We start from the raw sequence: 12,954 nt of genomic DNA on the forward strand, positions 1-12,954 counted from the left end.
TTGTCCCAGGTCACTGGGTGGGGGCTCGAGCCGGTTTGCATTTTGTTATTGGAATGGATCCCCTAGATATTGAACCCGGCCCTTGTTGCTGCCAACTCTGATGGGCAGAAGGGTTACACATATATTTCACAATGATATTAATCACCAGTGTGTCATTAGTTTTCAGAAAAGACCTTCCTCTGTACACTTTGCTAATTCAATAATTTTGTATGGAATCAGTTGATTCAACTGTTTATCACTTGAGGTTCTAACTCCCTGTCTTTATAGATCAGTGAACCTTTGAAATGGATTCTTGTGAGTGTTACCCCTCAAAGAAAAGTTCATTCAAGCTGTAAGCAAGGCAACATGGAGTCAGGTGGTGAAGGAGGTTCCATGCTCTTTCTTCTCCCAACTGTTAGCTTAATAACTTCGTTTACCTAATATGTTAAAATGGACCGCCATTGTCTTTGCCTGAAGATTGGGCTGGTCCGAGAATGAAATACAAATTCCTTTCTAAGGCAGACCTGTTTACCAACTCCACATGACATGCCTGGTTTAAACACATGTTAGTCATTATTCTAACATATATCTATAACTCTTAATATCCATTGTATACATACATCATGCAAGAATATTAATGATCACTGAATTACTAGTTTTCAAATCATATCTCAAAAGGAATATTTTGTACAATGATTATTACAATTGTACGGACGGTGGGATCAGTTCTACAGTTTGGCAAGAAATTCTGGCCCCTCCCTTGTTGCCTCAGACCAGAGGGAAAAAAATCAACCTGAAACGATAAATGCCACAGGGATTTAGCTGGAAAACTCTCACCATCAAAAGCAACTTTTGTCCAAATTTAAACCTTGGAACTGGAAATCCCTGTAGCTAAACCTTCCCCCATCCACAATTGCCCCAAATGGATATATTCTCTGCTATCCCACTCATAGTAGCAGAAGTGTTTCGTTCATAAGCACAGTGTCTTTTACTAACATACACAGCAGCACCACAGGACCTAGAATATGGCTTGTCTGAAATTTAAAAAAAGAGAGAGAACTCTTCTGTAGGTTGTCTTAATTACTGCTTTGCACTGCAACTGAGCATGACTATGATTTTTGGCACATAGTATCATATTCAAAGTTCCCAAAATAAAATACTACAGGATATCCCAAAACCCCCTAGGAAACTTTATAAAGGGATTTGTACGCTTGAGAGGATGTCTTTTCTGATGAAGACAAATGATGCAGCAAGGATGATTAAAGAAAAAGGAATTCTGTTCAGCAGATAATTAGGTTCTTTAAATAGGTACAAGAAAAACCACTCCACCAATTTTAGTGTTAGAAAACGTTTGCTAGAAATTTAGTTTTGATAGTAAAGGGTTTTATCGCTATATGTTTGAGTAGCTAAAATATCTGTTCAGCACTATTGTGAAATATTCATGTTCTGAACAGATAAAAGAGATTATGAAGCGATTGGTTCATACAGATTTTGCAGACAGCAAGAGCTGTAAATAAAGTAGTCACTGTTTGTCATCCCAAGTCCTGGTCAGAGGAAAATTTAAGACAGCCAGTGTTTCTTGTGTGTGTTTTTTCTTTTTGAGATAGAGTGTGGGCTAGGAAATGGTTCATGACAGGAACTTTAAGTTGTAAATAAGAAAGTGACAGAAAAGACAGAGCTTATAAAGAGGGTTTGTGACTAGCTGAAATGCTGGCAAACCAGCAGTAAAAAGAAAACAAGATTTCTTCTAGAGTGCGTTCTAAAATCATTCTAATGGAAGGAGAGGCAATGGGGAATTCGGCGCCAGTCGCAAAGAGGACTGCCAGCAAAGCCATTCGGATTGCCCTTGGCGTACTCATAAGTGGTATTATAGTGCTTGGCATTGCACTTTTTCTAGGTAAGTTAAAAGTTATACATTAGCAAAATTGAAACTCTCTCAAGGTTTTCTGCTTCTTGCTGGGATGCAAGTACTATATGGCTTACCTATGCATAGTTTTGGCTATATTCACCATCCTTTCTCCTTCTGCTGTTTTATTTTAAATGGAAATGAAAATATTTCAATAAAGCCATTTGTAAAACAAACTGTTATAGTTGGGAGCTGCCACACCAGCAACCATAGCTTTGAATACTTTATTTGAATGTGACTGTTCAGTAGAACGTACTCTATTAAGAATTGTGGTCTTTTATAGTTTAGGGAGAGACTGGTAAAACTATGTGTATCAATAATGCTGATTTACTGAAAGATTCTGACTGATATGGGTTAATAGTTTCTGTTTGCAGAAACCTGAGCTCTCAAGTGTGAGCGTTATGGAATCCCTGTGGTTATTCATTTCATTTGGTCACCATCAGGATTTGACTAAATGTTCTGCATGTTTCTTTATACCAGTTAATGTTTTTCTGTGATGAATCATGGAATCTTCTTTGGAAAGATGGTAATCAAATGCATGGTGGTTGAAATTAAACTATTTGCATCAGATTTATTAGCTACAGTTGAACAGAGTGGAGAAGAAATATTTTCCTCTCCAGGATCTGGAGTTTATTGTGAATGAATTTTGTAGGGATATTGCTTAAAGTACATTCACAGATCTATAAAATTATGTGGAATATATTTGGTTGTGCCAAAGATGCCTACTACTTAAATGAAAACCATCTGGGAAAGCAGTATTTCATAAAAGCTCAATAGGGTCAGATCCTCATGTGGAGTAAATCAGTGTAATTTGTTTGAATTTGACAGAGCTATGCTGCTTTACACCAGTTGTGAATCTGGCCTCTAAGGATGTTAATGCATTTTATTTCTCTCAGCTCTTTTATAGTCTTGTTTGAAAGGTATACTAGCCCTAGACTCTATACTGAGAACCACTATTTAAAATCTCCTGTATGTCAGCTAAAAACATCTATATGGAAAACTTAAAGCAACAGGCTACAGTACGTTGGTCCTGAACCTGCAAACACTTACACATGAGTAACTGCACATATAAAACAAGGAGTCTCAGGGAATTCAGTTGGACTCTTAATGAGTGTGAAACTTCATACATCCATAACTTCTGGCAGAATCAGGTCCACAGTTTGAGTGCAAAATAGAGTATCACACAGCTAGGAATAATCATAAAAAGAGGGCTTATTTTCTTCTTCTTTGTATTTATTACTTGAAGATAATATATAACCTAAGTCACTAAAGTTCACTGAAGATGCAAGTTCTTTATCCAATGTTTAGACATGAAAATGCAGGCAAAAATATGTAATGCTAAAAAACAATTATATAAGGATAATAGGGGCCACCCTGCACCTAGTGGTCCATACTCCCACTGACTTCTTCTTCTATGCTGAGCCCCCAAAACCACCAGCACCCACAGCTCCCCTTCACCTTGCTGGGAGTTTTGGGGGCTCAGCATCTCTGATAATCAATAAGAAGCTGGAAAAATTGTCTCTTTCTGACTAGTGGGGTTTCTTGTTTGTATTTTCTGCACAAAAAAGCAAGTTCTGTAGCAAGACTCGAAACAGCTACCAGAGTATATCAGTAAATAGAGTCCTCTTCCAGGAATATCTGACATATATAGGAATGTTGGCATAGCCCTGAACATCCCATCCAACTAGTTACCTCCGCACTGTCACTTTCCATTGGGGGCTCTGTCAGGGGAGGGTAGCTTAAAATTCTGGCTCTGATTCTGTATAAAATGTGCCAACAGATTCCAGAATGGAAATACACTGATTTCAGCCAGGCTCCATGGACACGTCCTTCCCTAGTCAACTTGGCCCAGGGCACTTTGAGAACCCAGCCATCAGTTTGTCATTAAACATCTTCAGGAGCCTCATATCCCATATAAATTAGTAACTTATGGCCCAGCCTAATCTCCTGCTCTGGTGGTAGGAGCAGAGTGGAAGGAAAGATCACTCTGCCCATTCCTTCTCTGGCAGCAAGATCAGAGAATAAGGCGATTTAAGGTTTGATTTCAATACCCTTTGCCCCTGCTTCGCTGGTAGCTTTGGACTTCACAAACTGTAAAGCTAGTGAGATTATTTCTGTGGCTTTTAAAGTCTTCTCACATTGAGGTATTTATACCACTTATTTTCTTAGAAGTCTGGAAATAACCTTAAGAAGTAGATGCATAATAGGTGTAACGGGTAATACAATCGTGATTACATGTAATAATGGGTTCTGGTAACATCGGATGGCAAGACAATTGAGCTGGTCAAAACTTTTCAACTGAAATAATTTCCCTCAAAAATATAGGGTTTAATCAAAAAGAAAAATGTGTTTTTCAAAATTTTAATTTTTTTTTGACAGGAAATTTCTAAACAAATCAAAATGTTTTGTTTTTGTATTGAAATTTTGTTTTGCTTTTTGAAAACCAACAGTTTTCAGATTTCATAAATATCAGATTTCCCCCAGCCCCCTTCTTCCTCTTCTTTTCCCTTTTTAACACAGAGCGCAACAGAACGGATAACGGCTAGGCTTCTTTTTTCACTTTATAACATTGTCCCTTTAAATTCTCGGTGTCTTTTCAAAAGTTGGAGAAGTTTTGAAATGTTATAAACTAGAAAAAGGAAAAAAAATGAATTCCTCCTAAACATGCAACCTGCCCCCCCCCCCCCAACAACTTTGGAGAGGTGTTATTCATTTTAATGCACTCAGGGAATAGGAGAGAAAGGAGGAAAAACAAGAATTTGCAGGGTTTTAAAAAATATTTAGAGAAAATTTTGAAGAAACAAAAAGCGATTCCCTTTCAAACCACAAGAAACAGAACCAACTGGTACATTTCAACATTTTTTTTGTCATTTCCCCCCCTCATTGTTATACCAGATCTACAAGACAGGAACACTCAAAGGATTTATTACTTTAGCCCGCAGAGGAACTGCACATATATTTTGTGGATAACCTTTTGAAATATTAGACTTGGAAAGGTTCTGAAAACCAGTAAAGAAGCTAAAGCACAGCAGCTGTCTGAAGCATCTGAAAAGCTGAAAATTACTAGGGACACTGTAAAGCCATTTTGTTAATTTTTTTAATTACCGCACTGATCTTGTTTTAAAAAAAATGCAGTGTTGTGATGCAAGAGAATCTACACAAGGTTGCAATGACCAATGGGTGTGAGATCTTCCAAGCTGGTAAATAAACAATGTGTTGATGTCAGCCCAAGAACTAGCATCTCTGGTACACTGGCCTTCTACCAGTGATGCCCTAGTGTTAGCCATTTAATGTTGTCTGAAGGTGAGGTGCCTGCTTTTTCATGCTGCTATTTTTAGACTTATGAAAAATAAAATGGCAGCACGTGTTTCAGAGAGTCATAGAATTTAAGGCCAGAAAGGACCACCAGATCATCTAGTCTGATCTTCTGTACATAAACAGGCCATTAAACACCACCCAGCACCTACTTAGCAAGTACAATTTATTGAGACGAGGCATTCAGACAGAGTACAAAAATTACATTCTGTAGTATGTATATGGCAGGGTGTTCAAGCTACAGAGTTCATGATGTTTGACTCAAAATGCTAACAATTAATTCATTGCAGTACAAATTATCCCAATTTGTTTTTCCATTTTGCAGTTAGCCAAGGTCTTATAAACCTTCATCCTAAGCAACAGTATTGCTTGACTTCAGAATGCGTTGAAGCTGGTAAGCAACACTTTTCAATCTTGTTTTGTATCATAATTACAATACTTTAGTTGAGAGAAATATGAAATATTGATAGTATTCTATGGTTCCATGACTCCTTTTAACTCAAGAAGGCTTGGTAACAGTGAATACATGTCAAGATAATTTAAAAACCAATGCAGCAGCAATTTACTGTAGTTCTATTTTGCTTTTGTTTTTGTAGTGCTAGCATGTTCTACTGTATCCTGTCTTTTTTTTTTTTTTTTTACACTGTAGGTCTAGTGTTGGATAAAGTCACTTTTAGGAATGCTCATATTAATGAAATTTCCTTTTCAGTAGCCAGCAAAGTAACTTATCAGCAAAATGCTAATAATCACATAGATGCTGTAGGGCCTGATCTAGCAAATCCTTAATGCCACGTGTGGTGACAATGGCCCTGATGCCGCAGCTTGTTGTGTGCAGGCAGACTGCTGTGCCCATTTAGAGAACCATGTGGTCATTTTTTTAGGATATGGTAGCAGTAAATGTTTGCAGGCAAAGGGCATTATAAAGCCAGGGTGACATTTTCTAAACTGCTCAGCTTTGGCTTAATCCTGCTCCCATGGAAAACAGTGGAGGTTGTCCAATTGACTTTAATGAGAGCAAAGTTAGACCAATGCTTAGTACATTTGAAAATCTGACTGTCAAAGTCAAACAAAGTTGACAATATGGCATCTTTTGGGGTATTCTTTCAGGCCTCATAATGTATGGAGTTTGGATTGCACTTGATTGTTTAGCTGAACTTCTTGAGACTACAGAATTGGTTTGTAATCTCATTAGAATAAACTTTTTCATGAGATTTTCTACAGTTACTATTTCTACTTTGCCTTTTGCAACAACAATTTTTGGGGGGTATTTGCGCACTTCTACGCAGCTGAACCCTGAAAGATGAGAGAGAGAGAGAGAGAAAATAGGAAGCAATAGGGTGGAATAAATTGACTAAATGTTTAAGAACCACAAAAAATATGGGGTTTATTTTGAGATTTGGAAAAAACAGGGGCCCATATTTTATCTGAACTGTTTTTCCTGTTTCTTATGTTTGTTAGTTGTGCTAATGTATGGCTGACCGTAATATTTTTTGCTGGATCAACAAAAATTGTCACTGCACACTCTGCACAGAGTTTAGAGTCAGAACTGGAGAGCTACTTGACTCAACTGTCTTACTTCAAAAAGCAATGAGTAGTGAATCTCTTCAGTGTATTCTTAAGGTCTAGGTCACAGCTTGTCTTACAACTATTCAAAAGCTGTACAATAATTGCCTAAGGGCAAAGCATCCGTAAAGGTGGGCCCAAGCTATACAGTACTGATGTGGATTAGGATCTTCACTTTCAAGGGAGTTCAGAGCTTCAGTTTTAGTTCAAGTTTGTCTCTAATATTTGAGACATCACAAGTGGAGTTCAGAATGTATGGGAAGGTAAAAGGAGGTGGTTGCATGTGTTACAAAGGACAAAGACTATCTTTGGGCTAATATAGAGTATGTTTTATTGATTTCTTTACAAACCTGTGTGTGCTTGCTGGACACTATAAAAGAAGAAACAAATGTAATGTTATTTAGGGTGCAAATAAGGACAGTTCTGATTTAGATAAGAACCAAACCAACCTTCATCAAAACTCCAACCAAACCAATCCTGAACTTTCTCTCTTTGTAGCTATCCAATGAACATTTAAAAATTCCACACCGGCAAAGTTATTGTAATGGCAATTCCAACCTAAATAAAACTAGCAGGTACTGGAAATATTACCACAGGCTTCCAGTCCAACTTTCTGAGCAAAATTGTTTGGATAAAATTCAAAATGTATGGATGTTTAGCCAAACTGAGCTGAACTTCTGAATCTTTGCAGTTATATCCACCGTAGGTGCAGGTAGCTTCTGCTGTGCCTGAGAGAAGCAATGTTTTTTACATTTCAAATCTATTCTGATTGATAGTGAAGTGGGGACAAGAAAACTGCTCAGTACCCTGTTCCATGCACGCCATCCAAATCAGATAATGTAGCGATCACATGCCTATTTATGCCATAACTATTTATTATGGAATTTGATTTTTACTGATAACCAGGAGAGAGATTGTTTGTTTGGTATATGGCTCAAAAAAACTTTCTAAAAGCCACTGACTATTAGACTCGATGCCTTTATCAGAAGAGTCTCCTCTCTAATAATAATCAGTGGGCATTCAGTCATAAAGATTAAACAGGAGGTATTTTCTTTCCTCTCTTCCAAGATAGTAAAGAATTTTACACATTTTCCTTGAGTGCTACGCTGCTGCAGGTAAAGAATGTATAATTTTGAGGTGTTCTAATTACAGCCTGTTTGACATGCTCTGATATTAAATGGCTAGATAGACTTCACTCTGTCCTTGCAAGATGGAGATTCCATTTCTATTCAGGTTCTGTAAATTCGATTTTTTTGTAGATCTGGCTGCAGTGATCATCTCGTAACAATCAATGGCAGGTTTGTCCAAATTGGTTATCACGATGAATGCACAAATATTTTGGCTGTTATTTGACTTATGCATGGGCAAAGTTAAATTCTGGAAACAGCAAGACCATCACAAGCCAGGGAATGATCTTTATCCTTCAGATGAGGGTGAAAAACCTTGCTGGGATAACTGATGTATGTTAATTATCATTTTGGGAATATAATCTGTCAGAATTTTAAATTTTGCTAAAACAGTCCATAAATCCATGTGATACTTTACAGCTGCCTCCATCTTAAGTAAAATAAACCAGTCTGTGGATCCCTGTGAGAATTTTTTTCGGTTTGCCTGTGATGGCTGGACATCTAATAATCCCATTCCTGAAGACTCGTCAAACTATGGAGTTTATCCTTGGCTGAGGCACAATGTGGACCTCAAGTTGAAAGGTAAATATGTTCTTTCTGAAAGCAATAAGAGCTCTTTTCACTGCAGCTTGTTAGCTGACTTTATATAGAATAAATATTGATTTCATGCCCTTCCTTCATTTAGATTTATGTTGAATAACATCCAGCAGAACAACATCACATTCTCTTTTCATTGCATTTTTGCTGATGCTTTTGATAAGAGTTACGTTAACAGAAAACAACATGAGAAAAACACACTGTGTATTGGGGGGCGGGGAGGAGAATGTTTCTGCTGGCAACCCAATGAAACATGAATCCAGTAACCCATTGTGTGTCCAACAGAGAATTATATTGAAGGGAAAGACTGCAGGATTTGATCGGATACTTCTTAGGCCATGTTTACAGCGGGGAAATTTTCAAAACCTTTCCTCACCGGTTCATTTGAAAGGGAACTAAAATTAATGGGATCTCTGGGATCCATTTTTGCTACTGTTTTTAAAAAGCGCTTCTTAATGAAATGGTAGTAAAAATGAGTCTGTCTGTCCAAGCTTTTTCTACACTGGGGATATCACTGGTTTTAACAGTTTGAAGCAGTGTTAGAACTCATGCAATTTTTAAATTCCCTCAGAATAGACAAAGACTTAGAGAAATGCACTAGCCTGATTGTCCCAGAAAGTGAACAGAGAGCTGCCCACATGCTACAAATGTGACTTCTCTGTTACATGTGATTATCACATGTCCTCATATTTTCCTCGCCAACATATTCTTTTAGAGCAATACTGTGTAGTTACCTTCACTCAATGTTGTTCATGATCTTTTCTCTGCTTTCTGTATTTATTTGATCACTGATATTTTAAGCCAAAGCTCATTTTACCTGAGGCGGTGGTGTAGCTGTTCCCACAGACTGCTTGAAGAACTATGGTTTGCAATGTTCTGAGCATGTTTACTTAATTTGTTGACGTAGAATGGCAGATCAGATCTTAGTATTCTGCTTCATTTAAATTCCTTTGACAGCTGGTAAATAAGCAATCTAGGTGTGTGGCTCCCATTGAAATACCTGAACTGTCATCAGAAAAACAGAAAACTGTGTATGAGAATGTGCCTCTGAAGAAAAAAATAGCCTGAAGTGGAGCTGTGTAGGGAGGTAGATATTTTTATCTGAACATGACCTGACTTCGTGCTGGACTCCATAGCCGTGCCACCTCAGCAGGAAGTTCTACAAGGAAGAAGGATGATGTTGATTGTTAGGTAGGAAAAAGTGTCAGATTTTTATAATCTTGACTGAAACTGTGAGTCATGTAACGGAAAGGAGACTGTTGTGCAAGATTTAATATTCTCTTTAAAGTGCCTTAACATAGTACAGTGAAAACGTGTTGCTGAAATAACAACCACCTGCTCTGAGCGCAGCAGGGTGGAGAGTGATCAGCACTTTTGTGTTGCACTAAAATAAACTTATTGGATTTATTGAGTTCAGGGATTTTTTGGTGCATCTTATGGGCCTTCTCCAACTAACTTTCTTCAGTAAGGTCAGCATACCGTGCCCGTTCACTCTAGATGCCATTAACTGTTTTTACAGCTGTGCTCAGTTACAAATACGATAGAACATGCTCTAATGATTGCTGTGTTAGATCTTTCTTGAGGATGTCTCTGAACCAGTAAAACTATTGCTGGAGACTGGTTTAAGTTTTGCTTTCCTAATATTACTGCTGCCAAAACGACATATTAGGTAGCTTCATGTCGTGCACCGACTGCAACCTTACATAAGCCTGATTTAATTAGCATTGTAGCAAGGTTTATTCAGCCACTGTGGACCGTTACTATAAACTACAATATATGTCACCTCTCACTAGAGCTGGGCAAAATTGTTTGGTGTATTTGCCGAAAAATGCTATATTGCTCAACCCAAAACTTTTTGAAAGTTTGATCAAAAGTTTTCCAGGCCCAGATTGAGAGAAGAGACTGTGTGTGTTTGTTCCCCCTTGTCACCTTTAGACCAGTGGGCAGCACACTTGTCTGGAACATGGGGGACTCAGGTTAGAATGCCCATTCTGGAACAGAGACTTGAACTCTGATGTTCCCCCACCCAGGTGAGTGCCCTAACCACCAGGCTACAGGCTATTCTAGGGTAGGCTGGTCTCAATCTCTCCTGTTGAAGCTGGATATATATAAATGTATAAATGTGTACTTTGTATAAATGCTTAAATATTCATTGGAGCAAGGACTTGACTTCTGGTCTGGCCCCTGCTAAGGGAGTGCCCTAACCATTAGCCAATTGGCTATTCTGTTCTGCTCTCAGTCTTTCCTGTTGAAGCAGCTCCACTTTGTATAATTACAGTAGAATCTCAGAGTTACGAACATCTAGGGAATGGAGGTTGTTCGTAACTCTGAACAAAATGTTACGGTTGTTCTTTCAAAAGTTTACAGCTGAAGATTGACTTAATACAGCTTTGAAACTTTACTATGCAGAAGAAAAATGCTGCTTTTAACCATCTTAATTTAGATGAAACAAGCACAGAAGCAGTTTCCTTCCCTTGTCAAATCTTTTTTAAACTTTCCCTTTAGTTTTTTAATAGTTTACGTTTAACGCAGCACTGTATTGTATTTGCCTATTTTTCGTCTCTGCTGCTGCCTGATTGTGTACTTCCAGTTCCAAATGAGGTGTGTGGTTGACTGGTCAGTTTGTAACTCTGGTGTTAGTAACTCTGAGGTTCTACTGTACGTAAAATTTACTGGGCCAGAGAGAGAGAGAGAAAATGACTCTATAGCCTAGAGATGCAGGCACTCACCTGGGAGGGTAGGAGACGTGGATTCAAATCCCTCCTCTGAATCATGCGGAGATAAGATGGTCATCCCAGGCAAGTGCCCTAAACACTACGCTAAGGGGTGTAATTCCTCCATTGCCACAGTTTCAGAACCAACTTTTTTTCCTGAAGTTTTGGTTTTCTGGCCAAACTGAAAAATAAATTAGTCGCTCAGCCCCACCTCTCGCCCTTGTTTTGGGGGATCTTAGCCCTTTTAACAGATAACACTAGTGAAGGATACCATGCTAAACCTCATACTGAAACATTTTTGGGAGGTGGGTTTAGTGAAGCAGGGATCAGCAACATGGAAAGAAAAGGGAAGGGGAATGAGGGGGACAGGGCAGGGCAGAAGAGAATAAGAGGGGCAGGTGTGGAGTGAAGCTGAGGTGAAGAGATTTGGCAGGGAGGGAAAGGGTTGGAGCAAACAGCCAATCAGCACAGGGTAAAGCAGTGGTTCTCAACCTATTTACAGTTATGGGCTGCATCCAATACTACCTCTATGGCCCTGAGGATGTCACATGGGCTGTAGCTCTGTGTTGATTGGGCTGCAAGCAGGCCGCAGGTTGAGAACCACTGGGTAGAGAAAATCCAGTCAAAAGTGTAGGAAATTATCTGAGAGTGCACCCTGCTTCTGCTCCAACCGGTGGGAGACTCTGACGGGGTTCTCTCTGCAGTTCCCCCCAGGATGACATAGTGGTGTGGAGGGGAAGCATTGCCTAGGTCCTAGTGCCTCTATATTGTGTGTGTTGTTCTCCGCTGTACAGTTCCCAGCCCCCCCTACTCAACTCCATTTTACAACCTCCCACCAATGCAGCAGTCCCTGCTTTGGCTGTTTCTGCCCCTTTCAATGGGAGTTGCTGAGTGCTCAGCACCTTTGGAAATCAGACCATTTATTTATGGGCCTAAATATGGACTTGAAAAACCTAACTTTCGGCACCCACATTGAAAAATTTGGCCTTGGTCTTCTAACTACTGTCAGTGGCGCCTTGCATTCTATTGTAGTTGTCCCTGTTTAACATCTAGTTGTAGACTAGGAAAAAAATCTTTAAAGGACTATTTACTACTTAAGTTCCAGGTTATGAAATATTTACCACATGAAAGAAAACTATTAATCTTACTCTGATAACATAGTTTGGGCATGTTTTGTTGTAGCTGTGTCAGTCCCAGGATATTAGAGAGACAAAGTGGGTAATAGAATATATTTTATTGGACCAACTTGATATTACCTCATCGATCTTGCCTCTCTCATAGTTGGGGCAGAAAGTCATGTTTTTAGTATTTATATTCTTTGATGATATGATATAGAGGGAAGGCAATTTTTTATGGAATGTTCTTACTTAAAATGAAATATTTTCTGGACTATTTACTAATCTCTGAATACTTCTTCATTTTAAGAAGAAAATAAATAATCGGAGGGAGGCTTAGGTAGTGGTTTTTGGAAAGCTGCAGTAATTGGATTCTGGTTTTTCAAGGACGTAATCAAAACAGAGTGTGTCTTGGTTTTGGATTCATGGACACGTGGAAATAGAGAGAGATTCCCAAACCTTTGTAGACAGTAGTAGAAGGACTAGAATTGGACATATCAGAAGCCAGAGATGAGTCCACAGTTAGTTCTTTCAGGATGCTGATAAATAAGAGCCCAGAATGAGGTAAAGGACAAGGCAGATGTCAGCTTCCGGAGTGGCAGAAGTATTCAAGCAGCCTGTCTGTGAAAGATTCATGG

General features: G+C 38.8%; 1 protein-coding gene across 5 annotated transcripts in view; it reads left to right on the forward strand.

Annotated features, from left to right (window-relative positions):
- Positions 1 to 933: 933 nt before the first annotated feature.
- The window catches only part of PHEX (phosphate regulating endopeptidase homolog X-linked), a 138,753-nt gene continuing 126,732 nt past the window's right edge, over positions 934 to 12,954 (forward strand). For 2 of the 5 annotated variants that reach the window (XM_043537972.1, XM_043537974.1), the window contains exons 1-3: positions 1,381 to 1,876; positions 5,526 to 5,594; positions 8,311 to 8,472. In XM_043537972.1, the coding sequence (XP_043393907.1) occupies positions 1,753 to 1,876; positions 5,526 to 5,594; positions 8,311 to 8,472 (355 nt within the window). In that variant the 5' untranslated portion in view covers positions 1,381 to 1,752. Of the gene's footprint in view, positions 1,877 to 5,525; positions 5,595 to 8,022; positions 8,062 to 8,310; positions 8,473 to 12,954 lie in introns of those variants that run through there. The other 3 variants (XM_007070474.4, XM_043537975.1, XM_043537973.1) reach the window with 3 other exon arrangements.

The sequence above is a fragment of the Chelonia mydas genome, chromosome 1 (genome assembly GCF_015237465.2).
Source record: "Chelonia mydas isolate rCheMyd1 chromosome 1, rCheMyd1.pri.v2, whole genome shotgun sequence".
In the NCBI taxonomy this organism is placed as follows: domain Eukaryota; kingdom Metazoa; phylum Chordata; order Testudines; family Cheloniidae; genus Chelonia; species Chelonia mydas.